Source organism: Poeciliopsis prolifica, unplaced genomic scaffold (genome assembly GCF_027474105.1).
Source record: "Poeciliopsis prolifica strain line A6 unplaced genomic scaffold, Auburn_PproV2 SCAFFOLD015, whole genome shotgun sequence".
Lineage (NCBI taxonomy): Eukaryota > Metazoa > Chordata > Actinopteri > Cyprinodontiformes > Poeciliidae > Poeciliopsis > Poeciliopsis prolifica.
Window position 1 is genome coordinate 6223247 of NW_026562390.1, and position 14537 is coordinate 6237783.

At 36.4% G+C, this 14537-nt stretch overlaps 2 protein-coding genes across 3 annotated transcripts; one reads left to right on the forward strand and one right to left on the reverse strand.

Annotated features, from left to right (window-relative positions):
- Window positions 1–723: 723 nt before the first annotated feature.
- Window positions 724–4299, reverse strand: clic3 (chloride intracellular channel 3). Of its 2 annotated transcripts, none has more exons than XM_055040761.1 (7): window positions 4239–4299; window positions 3970–4061; window positions 3322–3431; window positions 1930–2055; window positions 1735–1841; window positions 1455–1630; window positions 724–1371 (listed from the first exon to the last, which is right to left on the reverse strand). In XM_055040761.1, exons 2-7 carry the CDS (start codon window positions 4003–4005, stop codon window positions 1207–1209), a joined length of 720 nt encoding a protein of 239 aa, XP_054896736.1. In that variant the 5' UTR covers window positions 4006–4061; window positions 4239–4299; the 3' UTR covers window positions 724–1206. The 2 variants fall into 2 exon arrangements, with proteins under 2 accessions (XP_054896736.1, XP_054896737.1); XM_055040762.1 differs by having other exon boundaries at window positions 4234–4273.
- A 5734-nt stretch (window positions 4300–10033) lies between these two features.
- On the forward strand, window positions 10034–13782 carry LOC129366533 (fucosyltransferase 7 (alpha (1,3) fucosyltransferase)). Its single transcript, XM_055040450.1, has 2 exons — window positions 10034–10275; window positions 12546–13782. The coding sequence occupies exon 2, from the start codon at window positions 12567–12569 to the stop codon at window positions 13605–13607; it is 1041 nt and encodes a 346-aa protein (XP_054896425.1). The 5' UTR covers window positions 10034–10275; window positions 12546–12566; the 3' UTR covers window positions 13608–13782.
- The last annotated feature ends 755 nt before the right edge of the window (window positions 13783–14537 follow it).

Below are 14537 nucleotides of genomic sequence, written 5' to 3' on the forward strand. Positions count from 1 at the left end.
GTTTTACTCCATTGCAAACAGAGCTCCAGCAAACCCCTTAGAAATTAATCAAAATAAACATTCCATATTTTGTTTCATTGAAAAAAATGTATGTGTCGTACCTTGCAAAGATATTTGTATTCCTTGAAATTCTTCCCGTTTTCTTAGCTTACAATTATGAACTTCGGTGTATTTTATTTATTTATATGGAAAATAAATAATTAAATGGAAAAATAATATTTAAAACATCTGAAAGGTCTGATGCGCAAGCCGCAGGCCCACTTAAATAATAGAGCACAAGAAGTGACTGTGAACATCAATTCAAGTCTTGGTAAAGATTCTCCATTGGATTTTAGAAACATCATTTTGCTATCAGTTGCATGACATGATCATTTATGGTAAAGTTATATTCCAATATGTCATGTAATAATCAAAGTAAGCTTGAATGCTATGGAACATTGAACTGGTAATGCAAACAATAGACATGCATACATTTGCATCATTTTTATGAATTTGGAGATCAAACATTAACTTGACAGTCATTTAATATATTCCAAAAAAGTATTCTTAGATTTTTGGGGGGGCCACACAACATTCAACAAATGAATCTATCAACACCATGATTTCTTTATAAAATGCAGCCAAAAATACAGTATTTTTTATGTTACCACACTTCATTCAATTACAGATTATGTCATAAGTAAACATAGCTTACAGACTACACTGAAATACAGAACTGACTCATTTTTTTTTTTTTTGTGAGTTTTTAATTGAATGTAAAATACTGATTTATGAAACACAGCAACAATATTCCTGTCAACCATCAGGCTTTGGCATGTACATTTAAAGATGCATAAAGCAATCCTGCACCTTATTAAGACTGAAGAAGACCAAATAGCACAGCACTTTCAAAATGTACAAAATCTTTTATATTTGCAGTAACCTGTTAAATATGCACATGTAAACCTTGTATTGCAGATATCTTTTTGATGTGAAAATGCATTGTTATGAAACAGTTTTGCTTCTTCGTTACTGACAATGGAGGCCATTTTACAGAATCATGCTGGTACCAGTTACAAGAGAGATCCTATTCAAGCACACGTACAACTTAGCAAGTTATTTACATACAGATAAACCTGTCAGCACAAAGGATAAACGAGAGTTTCAACTAAAGCAGATAAATACTAAAAACAAAACAACCCTAGTAGTTTGTCATTCCCCCTTGTTCTATTTGGTCAGGTACTTGGCCACAGATTTGTAGGCAATGAGGATCTCTGAGTCATTTGGGCAGGTGTAGCGAAACTGTTCTTGTTTGTAGGCGTTATCCAGGTAACGTGTCAGTCCTTTCAGCTCCCTGGGGATGTCAAAGTTACGGTACTCCTTACACACCACCTAATGGGAGAACCATGAGAAAAGAGTTACTGTGGTGATACTTTTTTTCTTTTTTTTTTACAAACAATGTGAGTTCTTTTCACCTTTATGATGTTGAGTTTGGGAAGCAAGTTGCAGTCTGCCAAGGTGAAGGAGTCACCATCGAGGTAGAGGCGTGTAGACTCTGAGATATTTGGGTTCTGATCCAGTTCGTGAGGGAGTGGAGTTTCAAGGTACATGCTCATCTTAAGCAGCGTTGACAGAAACTGTTTCTCAAGCACTGGAAGACAAGAAACAGACCTTCGTAAAATTTTTCTGAAACTTTGCAACCAGGAGGCCATTTGTTTGAGAATGTAAGTTAGAACATCTGGGAATTTTTCTTACTGCTATTTAGCCCAGGATTGGGATTTTTAATGTACGCTGAAAATTTTCTGAAGATGTCCTGTCCAGAGGTGTTGGACTCTTTGTAGCGGCAGCTGAGTTTTGGGTAGCTGTAATTTTTACAAAGTATGGTTGCGAGGTTTGATAGTTACTTAATATTATCATAAAAAAATATCAATTATAGATCACTCTACTTACGTCGGTGGGGCAAGTTTCTCCTCCAGGAACTCCTCAATCTTGTTAGTGTCTGTTTTGACTTCATCGTTGTAGAGGAGGAAAGGAGGCTGAGATCCAGGAGCCAAATCTTTTAGCACATCAGGTGCCCTGCCAAGGGACAAGAACCAGAAAAGAATTAGCAATACAGCTAAAAACTGGAATATACCTAAATTTACTTAAGAAAATTACCTGAACAAAACTTGCATTTTATGACATAAAAACTGAAAAGTCAAAAATCAAATGATACATGACCACCATTGCATTTACTCACAATGGAGTAATTACTCACAATGGAGTAATTACTCACAATGGAGCATTTACTCACAATGGAGTAAATGGAAAAATAATATTTGCATTTACTCACAATGGAGTAAATGCAATGAATAACCGATGTTGCCTTTCAGTTACCAGAACTCTAAGCTGTGTTGGACATCAGACCATAGATAATAGCGTTCTAGTCAAGAAGTCAGAATTTCAGTATGGCAAAGGTAATCTATTGGCTTACTCTGCTGAACATAACTTTATTTTCGCACAGTTGGGTAGTTGTGCAAAGTGTCTCAATCAGAAGTGTCAAACTGAAGTCATGTGAGGGCCAGGACCCCAGAACCAATCCACCTTAATAAAATGGCTAAATTGCTTCTTGATCAAACAGTCAAATTCTACACAGAATATATCTTATGACCTAAGGATTAGATCAAAATGTGTTTCAGCAAAGAGACACACCCACAAGCTTTGGGATCATGCCCTTGAGGACTGAAGTTTTACAATTTTGGCCTAAATTGTTCCAAGTTTGCAAAGTTCATACATGTTTTTAAGAAAAAAGCTTGTGAGGACTGCCAATTTTTGCTACTTTTCCATCCTTTGTAGCAGCTTGCTTTGCTTCTTGCTTATGCTATCTTACACCTAAATAGGATTAGCAGATTAATATTTAGTCTCTGGCTATTTTACAATATATTTTCCCTTCTATTAACAATATCAAATCAATGTTAGGCTTTTGACTCCCTGGAAACATTTGTAGTTTATTGGGTTTTAAGGCAGCTTTCTCTCAGTCATCATCCTCAGAAATATTTCTCTGGGGCTACTTGACCTTAATGCAGCCATCTGGGGTTCAATTCTGAACCATGGGACATTTATTTTATTCATGTCTCTCTGCCTATTTCCTATCTAAATACCTCAAGTAATGGTGCCATGACAAATCTTAAAAAAAAAAAAGAAAGAAATATTTTTTTAAAATGCACCACAAAGAGAGATTATGTATTATGTATTATGTATGTAGTGTTTTCAGTGACATCCCTGAGAAATAATTTTGTGTGATGTCAGTCAGGTGGCGACTCCAGCACACCCCAAGCAAAAAATGAGCATAGCTGACCTTACCTCCTCATGTCAACAGTGGTCAGGGTGAAATTGATCCCCTTCAGCCAAAGGATCATGAAGAGCCTCTGACAGAAAGGGCAGTTTCCAACACTTTCAGCATCATCGCTGGCCTGCACACAGACAGAAAACCATAACTAGATCTCATGGAGATGTGAAGGGTGTGCCCTAAAATGACAGGATGACTGATATATTTTAGCATTCTGCAACATGGATACCAAAGCCAGATCTGTAAATTGTCTGAATAAATTGCAATAAATCATCAACACTGATCTCCTCTGACAGACTGAGACAGCTATGGAGAATTAGGGCTTCTGATACCCTACATTAAACAATTAGTTGCTTGCGTTAAACTTGTTATCTCAGCTGTAGCTACAGCGACATATCTGAATCCAATCAATTAACTAACTTCCTCGAAATGGGTAAAAAATCTCTTTGAGATCTTGCCTTCAATGACAAAGTCAGCTTCCTTGACTAAAAATGATTGACTTGGCATAAGACCTATTGGCTTGTTAAGTTGACAAAAAGTTTGCAGTTTCTAAAAGGAAAAAAAAATCTTTCATGCCAACAGTCTTCAGCAGACTAAGTTACAATATTTCGACCTTGTGTGTGAGTAAAAGCAGTAGGATAATATAAGTTTCTTGATCTTACCTTCACGAAGAGCTCAATCTTTGGAGTCTCAGCCATTTTTCTTTCTTTTTGTCTGATAGAGTCCACTACTGCTTTTTCACAATGGCTTGTTTCTGTTCACGCAAAGATAAGGCAAAACTGATTGTAAAGATGTGGCAATCCTTCGGCTGACACATGCGCTCTCATGTACTTTCACGGTTCTTGAAAAACTGGTAGTAAGGTGAATTCAGGTAAGTTGTTCCTACACAGCCTGTGAAAAGTACAAAAACATTACTTTAAACTCACTTTACCGGTATTATGTGTCGACTCTTCACCTCCTCTTTCCAGTGTTCACTGCACCTGTTGCTGTTATTGTTATTATTTTCTTTCTCATCTAACCACACCCCTAAAACTTTAAGTCAGACTACGCCGCCCTCTGGTTTTACCAGTTGGACCAGCATATCTGGATCTGTTGAAGCTGCCTTGCAGCACACAATCTGGAAACAAATCAGTGTTGTTTCCATATTGTCTTAAAACATTGGTTTCTGACTTTTTAAGTGTCTTTAGTCCCAACATGACTGCCAATCAGAAGACCTAAAAGATCTGCTTCAAGTGTCATGGTACCACTGCATGTTAATGAACTTGAAATGTAGAACTCCTTTTGGTAGTTTGAGGGGTCCAGATGTAATAGTGATACAGATTTGGAGGCCAAAATGTGCCTGGACACTAAAGTAGCTTCCAAAGTCGCTTCATTCCTGATGAGCTTTTTCAAATGTAGCTGAGTTACAACCAAGTTAAAACGCCAGAGATACTTTTGTGATACTCCAAAATAATATGTAAATAGTTACGAAGAGGAGGAAAGAGGAAGAAAACATAATTTTAAAAATAATTTTTTTCACTTTTTAGAAAAACCGTATACTTTAGCTGCTAATTGTTATTCTTCCCATTAGTTTCCTGCTTCTATTGAACAGAGGCACCACCAAAGCTTGATGCTGCCACCACTATGTTTCAAGGTGATGTTTGTTTTCATTTCCTGGCCACACATAGTGTTTCCCATTTTAGCTTAATGGTTACCTTTTGATCTGTTATGAGCAAAACAACTTTCTTTCTTTTCTTTTATTTCTGGTTTCTTTTGGGTTTGGTCAGTAGTGAAGAAAATTTGACCAGTTTTTCAAGGGTGCAGCTAACATACTTGATTCTACAGCTCAGCTCACAAAGGTGTATGCCTTAAAGGTTTAAAAAATTAGTTAAGATTTATAGACAATCGCACTGTTGCAAAAAAAAAAGTAGTTTGTGGTTACAGTGTGACAAAATGGGGAAAAACAAAAGATATGAACACATTTGCAAGGCATTGTGAATGACTCCTTCACAACAACACTTTTCTTTTATGTTTTGGATAAAAGCACCAACCCTGAAGCTGTGCTTTTGCATGTCTCCACCTTTCTTTTTCTCTCTCCTTCTGTATCTCTTTCCTGTTTTTTGTGGCTCTGTTTCTTCATTCTTCCTTGTTGACTTTTTTTTATCCTGTCTTTAGCCCAAATACCATCTTTCAGCTTTGGTCCTTGGAAGCTGGCTAAAAATGTGGTGTCATGTTTTAAGCATTTACCTGAGGAAGCATCTCTTGTCAGGAGGCGAAAAAAAAAAAAAAAAAGTAAAGCTACACAAAGAAAAACAAGGATGCAAGCTAAGAAGATCCAAAACCAGGAAACTCACAGTCGGTATACTTTAAGCTTCACAGGTATGTGTCACTAGTGAAGAGGGTGGTTCGTCCTGTCTACGTCACAGGTATGTGTCACTAGTGAAGAGGGTGTGTTCGTGCGCAGTTGTCATTCATCTGTGACTTTTAGCTGAGGAATTCACACGTTGAAGGAACGAACTCTGCAGGTTTCTGTAAAATAAAATGTGTGTTTTTGTTTCAGATCTTTCAGAAAGGTGTTGTCCTTGAATGAAACACAGCAAAACACTTCCTGCTTTTCATTCTTAATGAGGAAGCCCAAAATGTCTCTGAGGGGAGAAATCAACCACAACCTCTATGTTTTTGAAAACATGTTAATCTCAAAGGGCCTATTTGTTCAGTATACAATGTATACTATTTCAGTGTTGAAATAATGATGTATACCATACATCATTATTTCAACACTGAAATAGTTACATAAGTATGTCCAACTGTTTTGATGTCATTCAGTCTGGTTTTCAGACTGCCCTTGTCTCCCTCCTGTTTTTTCCATTCATACCTGCAGTCACATAGCTCATCAGCCCAAGTCTTTTGTTCAGGATTCAACCTCCCTAGTATTTAAGCTTCTCATTCTTAGTCACTCCTTGCCGGATCCTCTCATCTTCTCCCGTCACTTTCCTATGTTCTCCTCGCATCACTCTGCTTGCTCGCTTCTTTTGATTTTTGTTAGTTGTTTCTTTTTTATGTCATTAAAATATTTTCACAATGATTAACACTTCCAGCTCCTGTCTCAGTTTTGGTCTGTCCTCCAACACACACACCTTGACAATTTGAAGGATGAGTAGATGCATAGACTGAGTGGGTGTGCCCTGACTTTCCTTAGATAAATAAAAACAAAAATTAAGTAATCACTGAGTTTGACACATGTGATGTAAAGCATTTTGAATTGCCTTGTTGCTGAAATGTGCTTCACAGAAAACCTATTCTTGCCTTGCCTCATGCATTGAAAATACTTTCACTGAAACAATTTCAAATAGCTAGGTAATTTCTTTCATTTTTGCTTTCTTTATGGGATTCACAACTAAAACCTTAACACACTGAAGTTTTTCATTAAGACATAAACACATTCTGATTCACCATCTACATTAGAAATGTTTTCATTTTTATTTATTTTTTACCAGCAGGCAAAAACATTTTGAAACAAACAACTAAAAGAGTTTTGAGTATAATTTCTATTTGTTCATGTCATGATATTTTTAGCAAACTTCATTATTGTGAAGCACTTTGGTCAGCTGAGATTATTGTAAGTGTGCTACATAATTAAACTTTGACTACACTTGACTAGAAAGTTGTCAGAAATCAGAAGTTTTTTCTTTCAGGATGTAAATAGTTTAGCAACATTCAGACATTCAGATATTCATTCCAAATAATACTGGAATAAATAAAACAAAAAATTACACAACAAACTTTGAAAATATTAATCTGAATTTAATTATGCTATGCAATTAATACAACAGAGTTATTGACATAACAGAACAGTTAATGAAGGTTTCCATATCCTTAATATGAGTTTACACACAATAAAATGGGTGTAAAAAAATCAATCAAATAAAGAGTGAGGAGAAATTTATTTCCTTAAAATGTTATCACTGCTGTAACAAAAACAGATAAGCTTAAAACGCAGCTAAGAACAAGACAAGGCTATAGGGACATAAATATCTACATGTTTGCTGTGGTTGCAAAAGTATCAGAGGAAGAGTTTTGGTTCTTACAACAGCAGATGGTGCAATACTCAATATGTAACTCACTCTTTCAGTCCAGTCACATTTTAAAGGAACCAAAAAACACATGGCAATAATGAAACAAAATGTGCTAAGTCAGTCAGAAAGGCTTATAAAAAATTGAACTACTGAAAAGTTATAATAATTTATGCAAAGAAATAAACGGTTTAAGTGGCTCTCACATGTGAATTCATATCACTTCAAAATGTCATTTTTTGTGATGTATTGAAAACAGACTTAATAAACTATTCAAAATCTTTTTCCAATCCTGTTGAGATATATATTCAATACAATTCAAACACAAAGCACAGAAACATGTTATGGGTGAAAATTATTCATAAGTTGCAAATATCTGGATACACTTGTATGTAGTCTGCTTGACTAATACTTTGTTAAAGCAACAATCATTTCACTTTCGGCAGTCACAGATTGGGTTGGAGGAGATATTCCATTTGGTATAGTAATATGTCTTGTGACCTACACATGTTTTTCTAATATCCAGTGTTGGAGAATTCACTTGTCACTTTTGGGTCTACTATTGGAAGAATATTTCTAGATGCTCCTGCTGTGTGCGGAACCCCTCAATAAACAATGAAGGTAAAAATAAATTTAAAAAAAAATAAAACTTATAGCGTAATAAGTCATTAAAAAAAGGCAAAAAAGTAACAAATGCTGAGAAATGTAGGCAATAGGTCAAAAACAGCATTAAGCTACAGAAAAGAAATGAGACACAGGAAGTCTAGCTGGAACAGGCATGCAGGTCAAAGTTAGACAGGTTTAAAAAAAAAACAGAAGAAGAAAAAACTTACCATGCTGTGTGCACATTTCTGAAAGTGTCCTGGTTGGTAGTCATGTTTACATATTTTTTTCTGTAAGTTATTTGTGGTAATAATTGAAAAAAATAGAGATGTTAAAAAAGGCACAAATAAATATGTTAATTTGTTTTAACTTTATATTACATACCATCCTGACAGAAAACCTTTGGTTTCACCAGCAGATGCACGACTTCCCCACTCAGAATACGTCATTTCACATTTTCATGCAGAAAAACTCTGGAGAAAAATGTCTCCATCTAGAGGCTTTTTCATATTAAAGCAACGACAAAGCATGGCAAAGTTTCAGATAATCATATTTGGCCTGGTGAATGTGAAGGTATTTCAAATATTGAGCAGGTTGCACAAATACAGAAAGTCTTATTGAGTCCAATATTTTTCCTCATTGCTGACCTCTTAGTTTTATCCAGTCAGTGGTTATTTATATAAATTATGCTTCGGCAAATACCATTAGACACAAAGACGAAGTTACCTTGTCAACATGATCATGATTGTGCAGTTTTTGAAGCTAGAAGCAGTTGTGTATCTACAGCAGCATAAAAAAAATTATACACATGGCTCTGACTTCCCCAGACATTAACTGAATAACCTTTTTACATTTTGTTTTTTATTGGGAAGGTTTAAGTATTACTTAACAGAAGTTTTGATGGGTTAAGGATATTTAACATATCTTAAATGATCTGTAAAGCTCCAACAATCTGAATATTCTGCAGATTGCTATTATGAGCCCTCATACTGCTTTTTGTATGACATATATTTTTTAGTTCAATTTAGGTTCATGTTTGTATTTTTGTTACTTACTCTTAGTCAGTTGTTTAGGGTTTTTATGTTATGCTTCTTTGTTCAAGTTTGTGGTTACATCCTGTTTCAGTTGGCAGTGCCTGTTTCCTTGTACACGAACGTAAATTTAACTCCTGCTCCTTTTCTCACACACGCCTATTTCCGGCTAATCTATTCCGCAGAATAAATAAAAACCTCTAAATATATTTTTGCTCAAGTTCATTTTTGGGTTTTTCAAATAGTATTGCCTTTTTTAGTCAGATTCAGCTCGTCAAGTACTTCACCTGTTATAATAATTCTTGTTGACGTGGATTTGTGGCTGATACGGTTGATCTTGAACTGTTTTAAACTGCATTAAACCAAATCCAAATGGCAGCTATTTTGGTCTAGTCTTTTCAAATGCTGAATTAGAAACACTGGCCATAACCAAGGCAAGTAAGGTCAGGCTGCATATTAGTGGCTTAGCCAGTGTTCTAAGTTTTTTGTGACCTCCTTGATCCACCCCCGAACTCCATCCCTAAGTCTCTGGAAGAATAAGTGGGTACAAATAATGGATGTATCAATATGAATATACAATAGTTCTATCAACAACATTCATGTCCACCGTAAGTCTATTTGAACTTAGGAGCAGCACAATATGTATCTATATACACATGTCTGCTCATGTGGCCATGTTGTTACCCTGTGAAATTTATTATAAAGATAAGTGTAAGACAATAAAAGCTGCTGCCTGCTGAGCTTCTGAAAGTTTCTTTTTAATAGAAATCGACAGAGATCTCTCTTGAAAGACTGCACCAGTAATTATTTTAAATTTCCAAATAACAGCAAAGTCCACTTGGGGAAAATTCCACTGGACTCGACTTGAAGTTCTCAAAATACAATGGCAAAGACAATTGATAAAGGGAAGGAAAGATCTGTGTAAGAGTCATTCAAACGCCCCATGTGTAAATGAGGTCTCTTCTGTAAATCACATTTTACACTTCCTCTTTCTCCATTACTACAGAAGACTTCTGCTCTCACAAGAAAGACGGCTGTTGTTGACAACAATGAGGAGAAAACAGCTGAACAGAAATCGCTGTCATTACAAAGAAAAGCTCGATTAAAATGTAGACGTATTGTGGTGGCAGAAGTGATGCAAAGAAGAGATCACTGCTCGTCAGTTTCCTTAAAAGGGTGGGGGTATTTATGCAGCTGAAACTCTGTGGTGTTTCACAACCAACAGCAACCAAGAACTGGGTTTGGTGTCGGCTGATGATTACTCAGGTCCGCTTCTTATCAGGTTAGTGGTTGAAGCTTGTGAAGTACTCTCTCTCGTGTGTTATTTTGGTCAGTGCACGATGTCTAATGGTGTTTATTGCTTCCTCATATTTATCTTTTTTTCTTATTTCAATTTCTTTGACAACATGGGACGAGTAGCATAAGTTTACACATTAAACTAATCTTGTCTGTGACATGTTTATAAACTGTACATGTGAAATGTTAGATTATGAGCTTTTAGCCTTGAGAAAGTAAAACTTTCACCACATCCTGTTCTGAGTTAGTTTTACAGTTCATGCTAAGGAAAGAACACATTGCATCTTTTGTAGAAAAAAGGAAATACAGCAGCAATCTTCTGTGACATTTTATGCTTTTGCTTAAAATGTTCAAATACATTACATTTGGGATGGATGTTGGGGCAGAATTGAATGATGTACATAGTTTGTCATTGGTTTGTTGGATGATCTGACAAAATGCATGGATTACAAAAACAGTAATGTTGGGAATAAAATGAATATATTTGGGGTTGGAAAAAAAAAACATTTATTTCATCCTGTGATAGAAAATCTGCTAAGTCCGGTTGTTGTCTTGGTAAAGATGGCCACCTATGAAGATGACAGTGCTTCTTTTAGTGTGTTGTCTAATCCTAAGAAAATATGTACAGTAAATCTTACTGTATTCAACTGGAAGGGGTGTTTTCAAATTGCCATTCGAAAAGACAAACAGAACTGAAGCAAAGATCATACAGTTAAAATATTAATGTACCAAATATCATCTACTATTGTCTTCAACAGAGACAAGATTGTGTCTCCAGAGAGGCCCTTAATATTCCATTTATAACTAAAATTAAAATAAATGTGCGGTTTCTCCAATAGTCTCAGCTTTCGAAAAGAACCAGAACCAGAACCGAGAAAAATATTTAGCTGGTTTAAAGGAAGCAATTTAAATCTGCAAGCTAATAAATGTAAGTTTATACGTCAAGAGAATAAAGAAATCTGAGTGTATTTCACTGCATTCAAATAAGTTCAACCATAATTGAGTGACAGGCCATGTATTGGTAAAAACATGAAAATATATTCCCATTTTAGAAGACTCTGAAAATGTATAATGTTAACTTTTGAGGACAAATACCAAATGGGGGAGCTCTTAGAGTTGCAGTTAGTTCAATAAAACTGTTTCAGTTTAAGTTAAATGTCTGAAGAGGATTGACTTGGGGTTGCATTGTTTAAATTATGCCTGTGCAGTGAAGACTCGGTTTGACAGTCGGAGGTAAATAAACATATTTATTAAACAAGCCACATTTACAGATGAATCTGGAGCCATTGAGAGTCCCCCCTTCCCTCCCTTATCCACTCCTCTCAGAGCTACTGTCACTCTGCCTCTTCATTGGTGTGAACACGGCACACAAACAATTTTCTATATTTGGCATCATTATATTTAACCGTCTCTTGTGTACACTGAACCTAGATACAGTGCTTACTGTGTGTGCCCAGCTCCATATATGGCAGCTTGCAGCTCTGAAAAGTAAACACCTTGACATGCACACATTTCTCTGCAGTTCAGTCCAACCACAAAGACTCTTAGTTCAAATTGTATGTCACTGAAACATAGAGATATAATCTGCATTTAGATGTAACACATATACTATTAACTAAGTGATAGGTGGAGCTGTGAACTTGCAACCAAGTACAGTAAAAGAATCTCATGAATCGGCATCCTGTTGTACCAACCCGACCAGCACATAAAGCAGGAAGTCATAATGGAGTTGGGCTGTCAAAATCAATGACACCTTTAATGCTTGGGTTTGCACATTGCTGGTTTTCACAACCTGACAAGACATTCTGAAACTAAGTATACGAATCTGGTCTGGCTTATAGTCTTTAATTCATCCTAAAGTTGTTCTGTCAGATTGAGAGCAAGACTCTTCGCTAGGAAATTTCCAATTTGAATACACTTTAGACAGACTTACTTACTTAGGCCTCCAGCTTACTCCATATCAGAGTTGCAGGGAGAATGGTGGCTGTCGTTCAGTACTGAAATAGCAGAGGAAGTGTGGGGGGGCCCCCCATGTGTCCTTTAAACACATCTTGCACACGTTTAAAGGAAGGTGGACTGGAGGCGTACATGTCTCCAGTCCAGCTCTTATTGAATTATATTTACATCAAAAGAACATGAGATCAATAGAAATAGGTGGAGATTAACAATATTTCAATTTGCAAGAGCAAATCTCAAGTAAATCAGAACACTGTCTAACCTATCATAACCAGTTTCTTTTTTTTTTTTTATCAACAGGGGAAACTTTACCCAAAAAAGATGAAATGGTGCTCCATGAAGAGAGGATTTGTCTTCTGCATTTTCAGTGGCTTATTGCTGTGTCTTCACAAAGGATGGCGGGAAGTAGACAACTACAATTACTGGAAAAACACTGCAAATGTGACCATCATGCTGTGGAAGTGGCCATTTGGACGCACACACAGTCTAAAGGGAAATGTGTGCTGGGATCTTTACAAAATACCAAACTGTACACTGGTGGATCAGAGCTCCTATTTCCCCTCGGCTCATATTGTTGTGTTCCACAACAGAGAACTGATACAAGGAAGCCAGCAGCTTCCAACTGAACTCCCACGTCCACAAGGCCAGAGATGGGCCTGGATGTCACTGGAGTCTCCTGCTCACAACGGAAACTTGAAGAAGTTTGCAAATATCTTCAACATGACCATTTCCTACAGGAGAGACGCTGATGTGACCATACCCTTTGGTGAAATGTTACCTTTGGAGACTGAAAATAACCTGGTGGAGGACAGCCATATAAACAAGACGTCTTTGGTCTGCTGGGTGGTCAGCAACTACAGGACCCACCACAGAAGAACCCAAGTCTACAAAGAGCTCAATGCCACGGTTCCTGTGAAGGTTTATGGACGTTGGAATAAAATGCCGCTCTCCTCTGAAGATCTCTTACCAACAATCTCTCGCTGCTACTTTTACTTGGCTTTTGAGAACACTCTGGCAAAAGATTATGTGACTGAGAAGCTGTGGCACAATGCTTACAAAGGAGGGGCTGTACCCGTTGTACTTGGACCCCCAATAGGTGACTACAAAGCTGTGGCTCCAGAACATTCTTTTATCCATGTTGATGAGTTTTCATCAGTACAAGAACTGGGAAAGTATCTTCAAAGACTTGCAGAAGACAGGAAGCGATATGAGGAATATTTTAACTGGAGAAAACACTGGAAGGTGAAAGTGTATACAGACTGGAGGGAAAGGCTGTGCAAGATATGTTTACAGTACGACATTTTACCTCAGCATAAAGTTTATTCAGATCTAGAGGGCTGGGATAAAGCTCGTAATACCTAACTATGAGACAGTGTTTGATGTGTTTACAACATATGTTGCTTTCAAGTTTGCGCTTATCTCAAGATGGTAAATTGAAATATGAGAAGTTTATGAGTAGAAACTGCAACAGCATGTATTAAAAAACTTTGAACTTTCCATCATCAGAGCTGAGATGATTAATCCAATTAATCAAGACGAATTGATCCTTAAAATAATCAAATAATTATCAATTGATTTTGTCATTGATTAATTGTTACATGATGATTTGAAACTGTGGTAATCAGACTCAAACTGTCATTTGCTGGAAAAACAGTGATAAACTCAAAATATATATGTATTGTTGTGTCTACATTTTGCACTACAGATACAAAAAACTCTATAAAAATAACAAAAGAATACTAAGAATCTCCTGTGAAGCACCTTTTTCTATCCATTTATAAATCAATTAATCCAAAACATAATCAACTGTTTAGACCTACATTAAATTGATGTGAACTCAAGGAGAAAATTGTTCTCAAATTGCTGATACTTGCCAAAACCCAAATGAGGTAAGTCTAAGTTAGTCTCACTTCAGTCTGTGTCACATGGTGCAAAAGATAAAAAACTATTCAGGAACACTGACAAGATTTCCCACAAAAAGGTGAAGATAGTGTGTGGTGGAGAGCTGAAAAACACCGAGTGAAAAAGACGTTTCTCTTTTCTCAAAATGTTTGATTCTTTACTGAGTGAACTCAGTAAAGGAGCTGCCATGCAAGACTTAATCATGAACATCAAAGACTTTGACGTGATGGAAACCCACTAATAAAGAGGAAATACTCAACCTATGCAGCTGCAGACAATAACAAGCGAAATCATGTAAATGGAGATTTTAAAACAAGCAAAACAGTACAACAAGAATCTGGAGAAAGCTGCTGTAACAGTAATCCTATATAAAAATGATTACTTCATAAT

Excerpts from the sequence above, each read along its gene's own strand:
- clic3 (XM_055040761.1), bottom strand. The coding sequence starts at position 4,005 with ATGGCTGAGACTCCAAAGATTGAGCTCTTCGTGAAG. Across the intron at positions 2,056-3,321 it reads ACCACTGTTGACATGAGGAG|GGCACCTGATGTGCTAAAAG; the intron begins GTAAGGTCAGCT and ends GTCCCTTGGCAG. Across the intron at positions 1,631-1,734 it reads CAATCCTGGGCTAAATAGCA|TGCTTGAGAAACAGTTTCTG; the intron begins GTAAGAAAAATT and ends CTTGTCTTCCAG.
- LOC129366533 (XM_055040450.1), top strand. The coding sequence starts at position 12,567 with ATGAAATGGTGCTCCATGAAGAGAGGATTTGTCTTCTGCATTTTCAGT.